At 39.4% G+C, this 13,682-nt stretch overlaps 1 protein-coding gene across 3 annotated transcripts in view; it reads left to right on the top strand.

Annotated features, from left to right (window-relative positions):
- Window positions 1-13,301, top strand: part of pacs2 (phosphofurin acidic cluster sorting protein 2) — a 56,600-nt gene extending 43,299 nt beyond the window's left edge. For 2 of the 3 annotated variants that reach the window (XM_070841733.1, XM_070841734.1), the window contains exons 10-25: window positions 915-1,005; window positions 1,536-1,607; window positions 1,917-2,041; window positions 2,317-2,449; window positions 2,609-2,713; window positions 2,883-2,989; window positions 3,154-3,308; window positions 3,579-3,689; window positions 3,841-3,949; window positions 4,767-4,799; window positions 8,406-8,448; window positions 8,626-8,668; window positions 8,837-8,972; window positions 9,173-9,393; window positions 9,725-9,838; window positions 10,570-13,301. In XM_070841733.1, the coding sequence (XP_070697834.1) occupies window positions 915-1,005; window positions 1,536-1,607; window positions 1,917-2,041; window positions 2,317-2,449; window positions 2,609-2,713; window positions 2,883-2,989; window positions 3,154-3,308; window positions 3,579-3,689; window positions 3,841-3,949; window positions 4,767-4,799; window positions 8,406-8,448; window positions 8,626-8,668; window positions 8,837-8,972; window positions 9,173-9,393; window positions 9,725-9,838; window positions 10,570-10,688 (1,717 nt within the window). In that variant the 3' untranslated portion in view covers window positions 10,689-13,301. The remainder of the gene's footprint in view (window positions 1-914; window positions 1,006-1,535; window positions 1,608-1,916; window positions 2,042-2,316; window positions 2,450-2,608; window positions 2,714-2,882; window positions 2,990-3,153; window positions 3,309-3,578; window positions 3,690-3,840; window positions 3,950-4,766; window positions 4,800-8,405; window positions 8,449-8,625; window positions 8,669-8,836; window positions 8,973-9,172; window positions 9,394-9,724; window positions 9,839-10,569) is intronic. The other variant, XM_070841735.1, reaches the window with a different exon arrangement.
- The last annotated feature ends 381 nt before the right edge of the window (window positions 13,302-13,682 follow it).

The following is a 13,682-nucleotide window of genomic DNA, read 5'->3' on the forward strand; positions in this document are numbered from 1 at the left end:
TAAAAGTTCTTTAGGGTTTCATTCTTTGCAGGGTAGGAAACTTTTAGAGACATTTCATTAAAACACATACTCATAAATACAACAGAGTGGTCCAGCAGTTTAGTTTTGCACATCAATAAACAAACAATTACGTTCAAAGTCAAGGCAGCAGAGGCTGAGCTATCCTGACCATTTGTCTGTAGTATGAGCCGCCATTTTGTGCCTGTTAATTATGTTTAGATGCACTTATTTATGCATGCATCTATGTGGTTTTATAGATGCATATCACAAAGTTGTGATTTATCAAACGTATATCTTTTCAAAACGGTTGGTTGAAGTAAGAAAACATCAAGGTGATGCGGAAATTGCAGTAAAAATGGTCAGAAACGTTCATTTATGCACCAAGTGACTGTTCTCATGATTCAAATATGAGGCCTCTAGTGAAAGTGGTCGTAAAGGTTTATCATGTTTATAAAGCGGGTCCCCAGAAAAAAAGAGCAAAGGCTCAGGCTGACTTTTAGTCTCTCGTATAGGTCAAGCTCCATTAATGCTGGATCCTTTGCTTCCCACAATTCAGTTCTGTTGTGTCTTTGAGCCAAACTCCACACCTCCAGATTCTCCCTGTTAGAAGTATGTCACCTCCAAAGCTGAAGCAGTGATCTCGAGTAACAGAAAACATCAACTGAATTGAATCCTGTCCTGAAAATGGTGTCAAACCCCCATAAAAAATGCAATTCAAAGCATAAAGTCAAAGATTTGTGGTTGTAGAGTTCAGGATGCCTCCGCTGACATGCATCACCATTGAGTGATGCTGTACTTAAAACGCTGTGACGTAGACTGACCCACTGACCCAGAGGAGACTCCTCATATCAGTCATGTGGAGACAAAGCGATGTGTTTTCTTTACTTCAGTCCAGATTGTGTCTTCTGTTTCAGGCCATATTTCGAGGGTCTCTCCCTCTCCAGCTCTCAAACTGAGATCGGCAGCATCCACAGCAGCCGGAGCCACAGGGAGCCTCCCAGTCCGGTGAGACCGACGTCGCTGCATCAGTACAGTGATGAACACAATGAATAAAACAGTCTGTAATAACTTCAGCAGCCGTGCAGTTGTCTTTCCGTGTATTTTGAACATGCGACGTCAGTTCATTTTAAATGAGACTCTGCTTCTTTGTGTTCCTGATCACGTGCCCATGTCTGATCCTGCTCCTTCTACACTTACTTAAACAAACTGGCTTACCAATACCACAGTGAAACAGCTGCAGTGTAACCACTGAACTGCATGGACGGCTGATGAGCAGAAAGGCGTAAATTGTCCTGCCTGTCTTTCTCTGAAGTACAGAAGAGTACAATTTCTCTTCCCCTCCTCAGATTTTCCCATCAATCCGCAGGTTTAAACCAGTTACAGTATAATGTGATCAGTAGTATGTTTATGAAACTGTAGGGCCTCTGTTGAACCAAGAATCCATCACGAGATGCTTTACTTTCTGTGAAATACAAGCTCCTGATACTCCATCAAAACCAGGAAATGTTTATTATTCTTCTCACCGTCTTGTCCAGATTGACCCAGATAAAACCAAGAGTGGTGGGGCCAAATTTCCTGATGACAGTGTGTCTGATAACGTCTCCTTCGTGAGTATCAACTCTTCAAGCTGCTCGAGATCAATAACTGGCATCAGTCGCATTATTGGAAGTCAATATTTGGGGGGAAACCATGGAAAATGAGCCTTCACTGCGTTTAAAAATGCAGAAACTACACAATTGTTAAGTTAGGATCTACTGTATACTTTCTGCATGTTTCATATTAGATAACAACACAATTCTTCAAAGACCATCAGGACTTTTAAGGTGTGAGAAAGTGTCGTTATGAGAGGGAAAAATCTGTCAGCTCCAGACTCATAAACCCAGTTGCTGTTTTTCTCTTTTCTTGTTTTGCCTCAGGAGCAGCCGGAGGCGGTGACTCCGACCACGGAGCTGGAGATGGATAACATGGACACATTTTTAGAGAGACTCCCACCAAGTGGAAAAATGACCAAGACAGAGTCCCTAATCATCTCGTCCAACAGGTAGATTTACATAAACTAGAATCATCCAGGCTTTAAAGCATCGATAAATGTCTATGTCTTTAAGGCTGACAGTGATCGTTGTGATGGAAGGAAACAAACACATGAAACAATATATCTTTTAAAAGGGACAAATAATAAATCATTATTCATCATCATGATCTTGATAAATACTAGTGGATATGTGTAGCTTTCTGTAATCATCATGGTTCATACTTCCTGTTGCTGACCATTACATCACTGCGTCAGCTTCTTCCTCTGCTGTTTTTGTTTTTCAGGCAGGAACCGAAGTTGGCAGGGAGGCGAGGAAGGAGCACGTCGCTGAAGGAGCGCCAGCCCAGCAGGCCGCAGAACGAGAGGGCCAACAGCCTGGACAACGAGCGGTCCCTGGACACACGCTGCCACCTACAGGTTGGAGAGGAGACCTGCAGAAGAACTCCAAAAATACTGGGATCAAAGTTTTTTTTTTGCAGCTTAGCACCGCATCAGAAATATTTTATGGTCCCTGCACCGGAACTCAAAAATATGAGTCCTTATTTAAACCAAAGGGTTCTTATTTTTCCTGCCCAGATCCCAAGAAAGACCGTGTATGACCAACTAAACCACATCCTGGTGTCTGATAACCACCTCCCTGACAGCATCATTCTCATCAACACGTCGGACTGGCAGGGCCAGGTAATGTCTCAAAGCTGTGGATAGAAGTATAAAACGTTTACTCTTTAAATGGTATTCATCTTTTTTAAAATGACTCTTCAGCATTGATTAAGACTGTCAAAGGATAGCTGGTAATAAATAATTTAACATCATAAAGAAATCACGTGTGTGTCTTCTCCTCCCCTCGCAGTACCTCTCAGATATGCTGCAAAACCACCATCTACCAGTGGTCTGCACCTGCACCACGGCCGACATCCAAGCTGCATTCAACACCATCGTGTCCCGCATACAGAGATTGTAAGTCAGCCTCTCACATTCTGACTGTATTTGTCTTTTACCATCATATATTTATTGTGTCACACTTTAAAACCATATTTTCATGAAGAGTTTACTGTGTGAAGTCCCAAATTTGATGACATTGATTGTGAAACTGCAAGTCGTCTGTTCATTTTCCTTCCTAGTTGCAACTGTAACTCCCAGACGCCCATTCCCATAAAGATCGCCGTGGCTGGAGCGCAGCACTACCTCAGCGCTGTTCTGAGGCTCTTTGTCGACCACCTTTCCCATAAGACCCCTGACTGGCTCGGCTACATGAGGTTCCTTATCATCCCTCTAGGTTAGTGACAACCTAACCTGATGTTACTCTTATGTGTATCTGTTATTTGTGATATTGTTATGTAATAGTGGTCAGAAATTAGATTACTGATAATGGTGGAGACGTCTTGTAGCCTTTTAGTGGTGTTACATTAGTGTTTCTCAAGAATCAAATGAATTTCCAATGAAATGTTCTGCCTTTGGCTCTATTAATAAGACATGCCTTTTGCCATCTGCCATTACCAGAGACAGTTTGTTGTCTGATTTTGACTGTTTTTCTTGATCGGTTTAGGTGCACATCCAGTGTCCAAATATCTCGGCACTATTGACTACCGATACAACAGTTTATTCCAGGATGCTGCTTGGAGGGAGCTGTTTCACAAGCCAGAGGCTCCTGTTGTTGGTGGGCTTTCATGTCTTACTGACTTTTTGTAGATTACAGCTGTCTTTAAATTGAAAAATGAATTTGAACACCTTAATTGATGTGTCTGACTGGGTTTGGGTTTGCAGCCAGTAGCACTTGGTGAAGTAATGGATGTCTGTGTCCTGTGTAGCCCAGGAGAACCCAGACGTGGTGTCAAGGGTAACTCAGTACATGGTGGGAGCTAACGGAGCTCACCAGCTCCCCATCGCAGAGGCCATGCTCACGTACAAACAGAAGAGGTATCTTTTCTTTTCCGGATTTCACCCCCATTAAATAACAGACCTGAGACTGGGACTTTAAATGTGTTTCTGTGAGCTACGCTAAAAGGGTTTGAATTTAGTTAAGTCTGAGGGTTTCGTCTAACAAATGCTTCTAATGCAGAGCTTTCAGCAGTTTTTCAAAAGGGGGTTGAACTGTTCTGTAAAAGACTGATTCTCTGAACAATCCATGTGATACGTTAGCTAATAAGTACATTTTTGGACATTATTGACAATTTCAGGCAACATTACAAGCACAAAATATATAAATCTTAAGCGTCTGTGGTACAAGTGTTACTTATTTTACACTTTTTCTCCAAAATACAATGTGTGAATTAGTAAGCTTTACTGTAGCCTGATATTATTATCATTATTATTATTTTTACTGTTGAACAAAGCCAGGCCAACTGTTTCCACCTGTTTACAGCATAGACTTAAATGATAAATGATAAATGGCTGCTGGCTGTAGCTTTGTATCCAATGGACAAACATGACAGTGGTATCAATCCTCTCATCTCACGCCAGAGAGCAAATATTACCCTAAATGTCCAACTATTGCTAAACCAGTAAACATACACTCTGTTTTCCACAAAAAAAAAAAGGATTTCAACCCCCTTTTGAAACAAAATGGAGGTAAAAGTGTCACTAATGTTGTGGAGTTTGTGTGGGAGTGGTGGTGCCTGACGTGGGGGGGGGGGCTCTGTCTTCTAAACATCACTGTCTTTCCATCACTTGTGTGTGTGTGTGTGAATAACATGTTTTATCTTTGTGTTGTATTTTTTCTTTTCTTTCTTTGAAGGAAAAAGAGCTTTCATTTTGATTTTGCAGTAAGGTATTGTGGTCGATTGAGTTTGTTTCTCACGTAGCTTGGTGATTCATGTGCTTTCTGTGTGTTGGAGCCATTTCCCCTTGAACCGTCTCAACCTCTGCTGGAGCTTGCCACTTTAACAGATGCCCATAAAGGTTTTTTTTTCTATCAACTGCTTGAGCCATAAACTCCTTAGATAAGATCTCTGCTATCCAGACCACAACTCAGAGTTATAAAGAACAGAAGCACACAGAGACAGTTTGAGATTTCCTGAACTAATTAAAGCTGCATCAGGCCAAGATTTATTTAGAAGTAAATTTTTTTTTTTCTCAGTCTAGACACATGAGATGCAATAAAGAAAAGGCTCTCATCTCTACCAAGACACTCAAGCGTTGTCCTTTTTGTCCAAATAAAATAGTGGTTAGCGCACCGGATGGTCATGCTAATGTCATGATGCATGATTTCTAGGTCGTAAAATCATTATCTTGCTGCAAATTTTGCTGCAAAATAATCTGGTGCAGCTTTAATTAACAAAGCTGCAACTCAACAGAGACTCTTGATTTGAAGATGTATGTTTCATAAAGGGACTAGAGAGCTGACGTGAAATGAAACGACTTCTGTCCACAATCCACAATTTCTGTGCCTAAATGATTAAAAAAAATACAAATACATGCATGTCTAGATAAGGATGGTAGTTTTTTTTCAGACAATCCAATATTATTATTATTATTTATTCAATATTTATGTTATTTTAGTTGGATTTAATGAACATTATTTCCCTAAAAGGCCCCAGACCTTTGCAAGTAAATATTTTGGTTCAACAGAGGAGGCAAGTTCATAAGCAGGACAAGGGGCTCGGTTAGCTCAGGTTTTGCTTGTGATTGTTTTCTCACCTTTGGACACAGCTAGGCTAGCTGCTTCCCCTGTTTACAGTCTTAATGCTAAGCTAAGCTAAGCTAACCACCTCCTGGCTGTAGCTTCATATTTACCGTACAGGCATCAGAGTGGTATCAATCTTCTCATCCAACTCTCGGGAGGAAAGCAGTAAAGCATATTTCCCAATTTTGGAATTGGAAATGGAAAAATAACTGATCCTTTAAGTGCTTTGTGCAAAAAGAATTTGGTGCACATTATCTAAATGTGTGTGTTGCAGCGTACATGATGGTTTTCTAGTCTCAATCCAACATCTGTGTGCTCTTGTTGTGAAGATTATTGTTCCTGACGTGAAGCATTTCTTCAACAGAGAAAGATAATTCTGATTTCTCAGTTTCTACTCCAAACAGTCCTCGCTGATAAGATATGAGAGGACTGACTGAATGGTAAAATGTGCATTTAAAGTGGCAAGAGACCAAAGACAACAAGCTCTGTCTCTCCTCCTTTTTCTCCTGTTTCTTCCTCCCTGCTGTTTCCTCGCCATGATCTCCACGTGCTTCGGGCCATCCATGTCTGTCTGTTATTTGTCCACTTAGAGGTGCAAAAACCTGCAAACTGTCAGTAAAATTACACAAAAAGTGTTATTAATACTTTTTTGTAATTTAATCTTGAACCTCAACAACCACGATCAACATTGTTTGGTTCAATACGGTCTAATGTCCCTGTCAAATGGGTCATGGTGACTGGTGTGTCTTCGGTCCTACTGGGCGGCCTCAGAATTATATTAGATTATATTAATATTGAATTATATATTAATATTAGGACTTTTCTAAATGTCTTAAAACTTAAGTTTATAAACATATGTTATTGTCAGAGTGGCGGAGCTTCATCTAATATTTTGGCACTAACATAGAATATTTTCACATAAAATATATATCAAGTTACAATAACATTTAATCTGTGAAGGAAAACACATTTATAATGTTTTTGAGTTTAAATTGAGGTTTCCCAATTTCCCTATAATTACAAACTTACATGGTTCTCTTCAGGATATTATTCAGAAAAAGATGGACCTGTGAAATAAAGCATTGCCTGTCTTTCTTGACTTGACTAAAGCTCATATTAAACACTGTCAAGTGTGTAAAAATGATGGTTTACAGATGTATAAATGGATATGTTCTGAATATGGAAACACATTTTCATAATGTTACATTTTAAAAATGTAAAGATAAACATTAATAGTTAGTTGGGACAGGTTTTGCTGGCAACTACAATAAGAATAATAACAATAATAATAATAATGCAATAAAAAAATAAGAAATAACTTAATTCATATTACTTAATAAAAAATAATAACATAATTCATATATTATAGAAACAAAGTTACAAAGTCTTTTTCAGTAAAACAAGGTATAAATGGTAAATAAGATAAAATAAAACAAAATAAATGTTAATTTAAAATAGTTACTATGTTTTATTATACATAAAAGCACAACGTAATTGTATTTTTATCATTCATTCTGTAATGTACAACAATAAAAACATTACAAAGATGCTGAATCACTTATTCCAACCTAGAAACTGGTTCTGACAGAGATGCAGCGCTACATTTGACTTTAATCTGAGCAGTGCATGTGTTAATGTCCATGGTTCTACATCCATCTACATGGAGCGACATGCATGTGCATCTTTTTTATCTAATACACCCCACATTTAAGCCAACATGTGGATCTAACACATCAGACAGGAGCAGTGTGTTCTGTCGTAATCCATCCCTGCGAGGTGAGATGAACATAAATCACTCACATATCAGGCAGACATCTGGCTTTCTCTCTCTGGCTGCTCTGAAACCGATTCCAGCAGAGATGTGTTGTGTTTGGAAAACAGAACGAGGCCTTGATATGCAAACTGTGACCTACTGTGGACTGTCTTCTCTCCTTCTCTCCCCTCCTCTGTAGTCTCTCTGTTTCTTCCCTGGGGGGGCGATGGCAGGTTTCCTCAAGGCAAGAGCAACAACCTTTCACATCATCAAACGCCTGAACATTTAGAAAAACATAGAAGTAGAACCACTCAGGCTATTTTTCTGGTCACTGCCAGGAAAATAGTTCGTGGACGGCTTGTAAGTGTAGCTATGCACTACTGCTCCCAGGTAGTGCATGGGACTGGAGAAGTTTTGGATGTAGGTTGGTGCTCTTCCTTCTCATCCACTTCTTTATGACTCTGTAGTTTAGTTGTTCCCCTGATGGACTTGCTGCCTCCTGAACGCCCCTCTGACTTTGGTTTGGTAGATCCAGTCCGTCTCCACAATAACTTGATGGCTTTGCTGGACGCCTTGAATGGGCTTGTGCATGTTTTTGCTCTCTGCTTCTCCAGCTACAATCAGGGGCCTGCAGCCGGGAGCTGAATCTGTTTTAGTTTAAAGGTTTAAAGCCCAGCAGCAGGTGCAGCATGCTCTGTTGATTATGATTGGGTTGTGATAACTTTGCATAATCTCTATGCAATGGATCACTGTAACATTTAAGTCAATATTTACAAGCTACTAATAACCAGATCTTAATGTTACTAACTGTAAATGCCGTTTCTATTTCAATTGTAATCTTTTCACAGCAAAGTTTAGAGAGTTAGTCCCTTTAGATTCAAATAGATGTTTCATCTGTAAACGTTCATCATTTCTGTCCTTGTTATCATGACATATTGATTATTTTCTTGCCTCCTTTTCACCGGAACTCTCTTCTGGCCTCTGCTGCTGCTCCACAGCCCCGATGAGGACTCATGTCAGAAATTCATCCCTTTCATTGGGGTAAAGTAGCGTCTTTGCTTTTGGATTTGCCCTAAATATTCACTATGTGCTGATTTTGTTTTTATCCAACTGATGTTTTAGCTCATCTTTGACATATCTGGTAGAATTTGACTCTTTAAGGCTTTTTTTTTTTTTTTTTTTAAACTAATATCCTTTCACTCTATTTTGAATTTGCAGATGGTGAAAGTCGGCATCGTGGAGCAAACATCAGCAACGTCAGGTTTGTCTATGGCTGTTTTGACATTCAACAAAGATAAATGTAAAAAAAAAAAAGATATAGTTTGTACACCAACCTGCTCCAAAGACACCTTGAAGCATCTGCTGCTCCAAACAAAAGGAGCTCATTGCTGCAGCACAGTAACTTAATTTTCTAAATAAAATCCCTCAGGAGACTCTGATGATGCAGCACCTCTGGGCTCCTCGCTGCTCTCCTCTACCCCTCCACAAGTATCACCTGCACTCAAAGAGGCGTCGCCCACCCCACCCTCGTCTCCCTCCGTCACCACCAGCTTCTGTGCTTACAGGTATGAACGGATGCCTGGTGAAGAGCTATTTCAGCAAAATGGAGCAAAAAATGTGACAGCTTTGTGACGCTGCGTTGAATTATGGTGTTATAAACTTCTCATATTTTCAGATTTAGCTATTTGAACTCTTATATGTGGGTTGTTGTATTTAAAAAGAAAACTATTTCCATGATATCCACCTCACTGGCTGTTTTCTGTAGTTCTGTAGGTCAGTCGGAACTGATGGGGCTTCAGGTTGACTACTGGGTGGCTCCAACAGAAAGGAAGAAGGACATGGAGAAGCGGGACTCCTCCTCCAAAAACACTCTGAAGTGCAATTTCCGCTCGCTGCAGGTCAGCCGGCTGCCACTGGGGGGCGCAGAGCCGAGCCCCCTGCCCACCATGTCCATGACTGTTGTGACCAAGGAGAAGAATAAGAAGGGTAAGCTGGACACCTGTGTTATCCACATGGACCGATGGATTCATGTTTCCTTGGATTTGTGTGCTGCAGGTGTTATTTTCTGATCAAAGTGGGAGTGTTAAAGGAATAATTCACCTTAAAATGACACCGGTCTCATTTTAAACCCATTTAAAAGTCTGGAAGGATCATACTGTAGATATTCACAGGACTGGATGTGATCTGATCAAATGCAGTCTTCCACAGTCTGACCGCAAGTGGCCAAAAGTCACCAGCATTTAATCCTCAGAGACCAGAGAGATTCTGAACCCCTCATTTGCTCACAGCATGCGTCCCTGTTGTTCCCTTCTGCCAGTCATGTTCCTGCCAAAAAAGAGCAAAGACAAGGAGGTGGAGTCGAAGAGCCAAGTGATCGAGGGCATCAGCCGACTCATCTGCACTGCCAAGCACCAGCAGACCATGCTGAGAGGTACTTTTTTCCCCTCCCTATAACTCAAATGCGACATCTCACAAACCTCTGGTGTCATTTTGATGAATCTTGGAAAATTATTATGCTTTTAAATTGTGTGATTGTCTGTTAAAATCACACTAAATAGCCTGTGAGACACAATAGAATTAAAGACAGTTTTTTTTCTGTGATATATATCAATATTTCTAACATGAATATGTCATCAGATCCTACTGTGTGCATGAATACCATATTAAATTCTGCTGAATTAGCATCAAACATCATTTAGCATCAATATATGGTTAAAGTAAGTAATGTGTATGCTCATTTTGCAGATCATCGATGTATTAATGTGTACATCACATTAACAATGCTGCTGTGTTCTGTGTAGCTTGTGAATTTCCATGTAGGTCTTATTGATATAATAACAATAATGATATAATAATTTAATTGTTGATTGTATTTTTTATTATTATCCTGAGTCTGGAATGGAATTACTATGTGAAGTTATCAGATAAATGTAGTTGAATAAAAAGTACTTTTGCCTCCGAACTTTTGTGGAGTAGAAGCATAAAACAGCAGAAAAAAGTAAAGCACAAGTACCTTAAAGTTGTATTAAAGTGTTGTACTTTAAGTTGTACTTGTATTGTACTTCTGTAAACTCTAGAAAACTACTGGGTTTTTCAGGATAACAGTGAGCTCTGTGACTATAGTGTGACTATATGGTAATGTTTGTTTTTTCCCCTCTGCAGTATTGATTGACGGCGTCGAATGGAACGACGTCAAGTTTTTCCAGCTGGCGGCACAGTGGTCCTCACACGTCAAACACTTCCCCATCGGGATCTTTGGACACACTAAAGGCCCTTACTAGCAGCACCTAAGAGACTGAAACACTGAGGACAACTCCCCCCTCTCTTCCCTTTCCCTCGTGCCAACAGCTTTTAACCCCCCCCACCCTACTGCCCCTGCACTTCTTCCATGCTGCCGTCTTAATTTAAGATCCTGCTTTCACCTGTTGCATTTGTCCGATTATTTAATCTTTTGCGTGTTTTTTTTTTAAATTTTCTATTTATGTAAAAACGTCTCAAGGCAAGGCTGCCGAAGGGAATATTTCTTTACTCAGCTTTTTAAAAGAAAAAATCCTGCTGATGTTTTATAGACTTTTGAGGAAAAACACTAATTAAATAATAATTAGAAGTTACTTTTAACCTTTAACATACCGTACGAGTGCCCAGGTTTCACCCTCTTTCATCATTATTTTTTAATTTGGTGAGGCACAGTACATTTAATCAAGAATATATTTAAAATATACACACAAGAGCAGCTGCCTTGTACCGAAGAAGAAAAGGTGATGGTCGTATATTTTCTGATCATGACGAAAAAAGTTTTGATTCTCAACTTCAGAGACTCTTGTCGATTCGTCGTCTTAACCCTGAAGAAGAAAAATGTCCCCAGACCTTTGGCTCTCTGCACTCAATGAAGAAGTCTAATGTGCAATAGACTGAATACTGTGTGAAAGCGATTCTGAATAATAACCTGGCACTGTTAGAAGATTACACACTGCTCTTAGTTGTGATTTTCACCCTGTGTAACCTCGTCTCTTCTTTACTTTCTCCTCCTGGTAAATTGGTTTGAGGTTTGAAGAGTTTTGCTCCAAAATGAGGCATTTAATTATAAAATAAAAAAGTAAAAAATAAAGTTACCTACTTTTTAGGAAATGATAAATAGCACAACGTGAACGACTTTTTACATGGCACTACAGACTTATGGAAATAGTTTGACACTTTTGGAGATAGGCTTATTCTCTTTCTTTCTGAGAGTTAGACAAGAAGATTGATACCACTCTTATGTTTGTATGTTAATCATGTAGAGCCAGGGGTCAATTAGCTTAGCTTAGCATAAACACTGGAAAATAGGTGGAAACAGATCTGTTCGAAGAAAAATGCACCTACCAACACCTTTTAAAGCTCGTTTATTAACATGTTAAAGCTTTAATGCATACAGAAAGAAGTATAAAACAGTGAAGTTGTGGTATTTACAGGGAAAAGTCTGGCACACAACCCGCTGGAAAACCACAACTTGTTGTTTTTACACTCCGGTTTTTGTATGGAGTACACAAGTGAGAAATACAATGGGTTTTTCTTACTGTCTGACAGGGTTGTGCTAGCAAGCACAGCTAGTCTGGCTGTGATCCAAAATAATAAAATCCACCTACCAGCATCTCTAAAGCTCATTAATTAATACATTATACAGTCTCCTTTGTGTAATCCGTACAAAAACTGAGCCAAACTAGTTGTTTCCCTGTTTCCAGTCTTTGTGCTAAGCTAAGCTAACCGTCTGCTGGTTGTAGTTTCACATTAGACCAATGAGAGTAGTATTGATCTTCTCTTCTAACTCTCAGCTGGAAAGAAAATAGCCAAAATGTTTGGAAAATGAAACAAATTTTAGAGTGCTTCCTCTGTATTGAACAATTAGCCGGCTGGATTTTGTTCCTACAAAGTTTATTTGAGAGAGAACTCTTCATCCTTCAGCCCCACACTCCTCCGACACACTCCACATCTTTTGCTAAAAGCAAATGTTACTTTTGCCAAAGGAATACTCGTCAACTGCAGCTCACTCGTTACCTGTGTGGTATTATAGAAGACTTCATAATGTAGAGGTGAATGTATTGAAGGTACCTTAATGTAAAGCACTTTTAAATGTTTGTCCATTTTAGATTAGTGTGTTAAACCTACCCGGGAACCTGCAGGTATGACTGACTGTGCTTCACAGAGGCACATTATATCTGCCGTTATGTCTGAGCAGAACAACAGCACAAGCAGTGGTGACATGGCATAGTTAATATGCAAATCAAACCAAGCACCTATATCTTCTCTGTGCTGTGTGATATCACTTTATGCTCAGTGTGGGGCCTCGTCGGACTCTTTAGATTTTAGTTTAATACTCTGTAAGTTTAGCTTACAATGTGTATGTGATGTTCAATAAAAAAAAAAAAGTCCCGTCAGTAGATTTTGCTCAAACCTTTTTTGACTGTTAAGCATAAACTAAAAAGTATTTTGCTTATAAAGTTTCTTTCAGTAGCAGTTTCATCATAACCTTTGCCAATTTCTTGATAAGTGCCTAAATTGTTTAGTTTTGACAAATCAACAGACATTTCTGTCCCTGGCTAACATGGTGCTGATTCTGGTCCGACAACAACAAAATATCTCAATACAGTGCAATGATTTTGCAGTTTAAACGCGTGCAGTCAAGCTTGTTCATTGAAGGGAGGGAAAATCACACTTTGGACAGTTGGCTCTCAAACATGGGTTTGAATGAATTAAAAGAACAACACGGCAAATTCATGTTGAGCTTATATGTTTCTCTGTATAGAAAATGTTTTAGATGTTTTGGTTATTCATGTTGTCTCAGAGAAAGGCTTGTTGAAACTGAGAGTTCCCTAAAGACTACCACTGTAATCCCAAAACTTGGAGTAATAAAACTACTATACACACTAAAATGTACGTTTCTTTCCACGTGTGTGTTATTAAACTCTGTTTCCTTCTTGTGGATTCAGATTAAATCAATGTTGTAAATATAAAAGTGAATCAGCTACAAGAACCAATAAAAAAAGTAAAGTAATGTAATGTAATGGGCCGCTGTGTGTGTGTGTGTGTGTGTGTGTGTGTGTGTGTGTGTGTGTGTGTGTGTGTGTGTGTGTGTGTGTGTGTGTGTGTGTGTGTGTGTGAAAGAATAGTCTCCTCCAACTTAGATTCCTCCTGAACGACTGGTGTGTGAAGGGGTGAATGTGGATTTAGTGTAAAAGCGCTTTGAGTGGTTGAAATGACTAGAAACGCTTTATACAAGAACATTTAACGATTTCATC

The sequence above is a fragment of the Pempheris klunzingeri genome, chromosome 13 (assembly GCF_042242105.1).
Source record: "Pempheris klunzingeri isolate RE-2024b chromosome 13, fPemKlu1.hap1, whole genome shotgun sequence".
NCBI lineage: Eukaryota > Metazoa > Chordata > Actinopteri > Acropomatiformes > Pempheridae > Pempheris > Pempheris klunzingeri.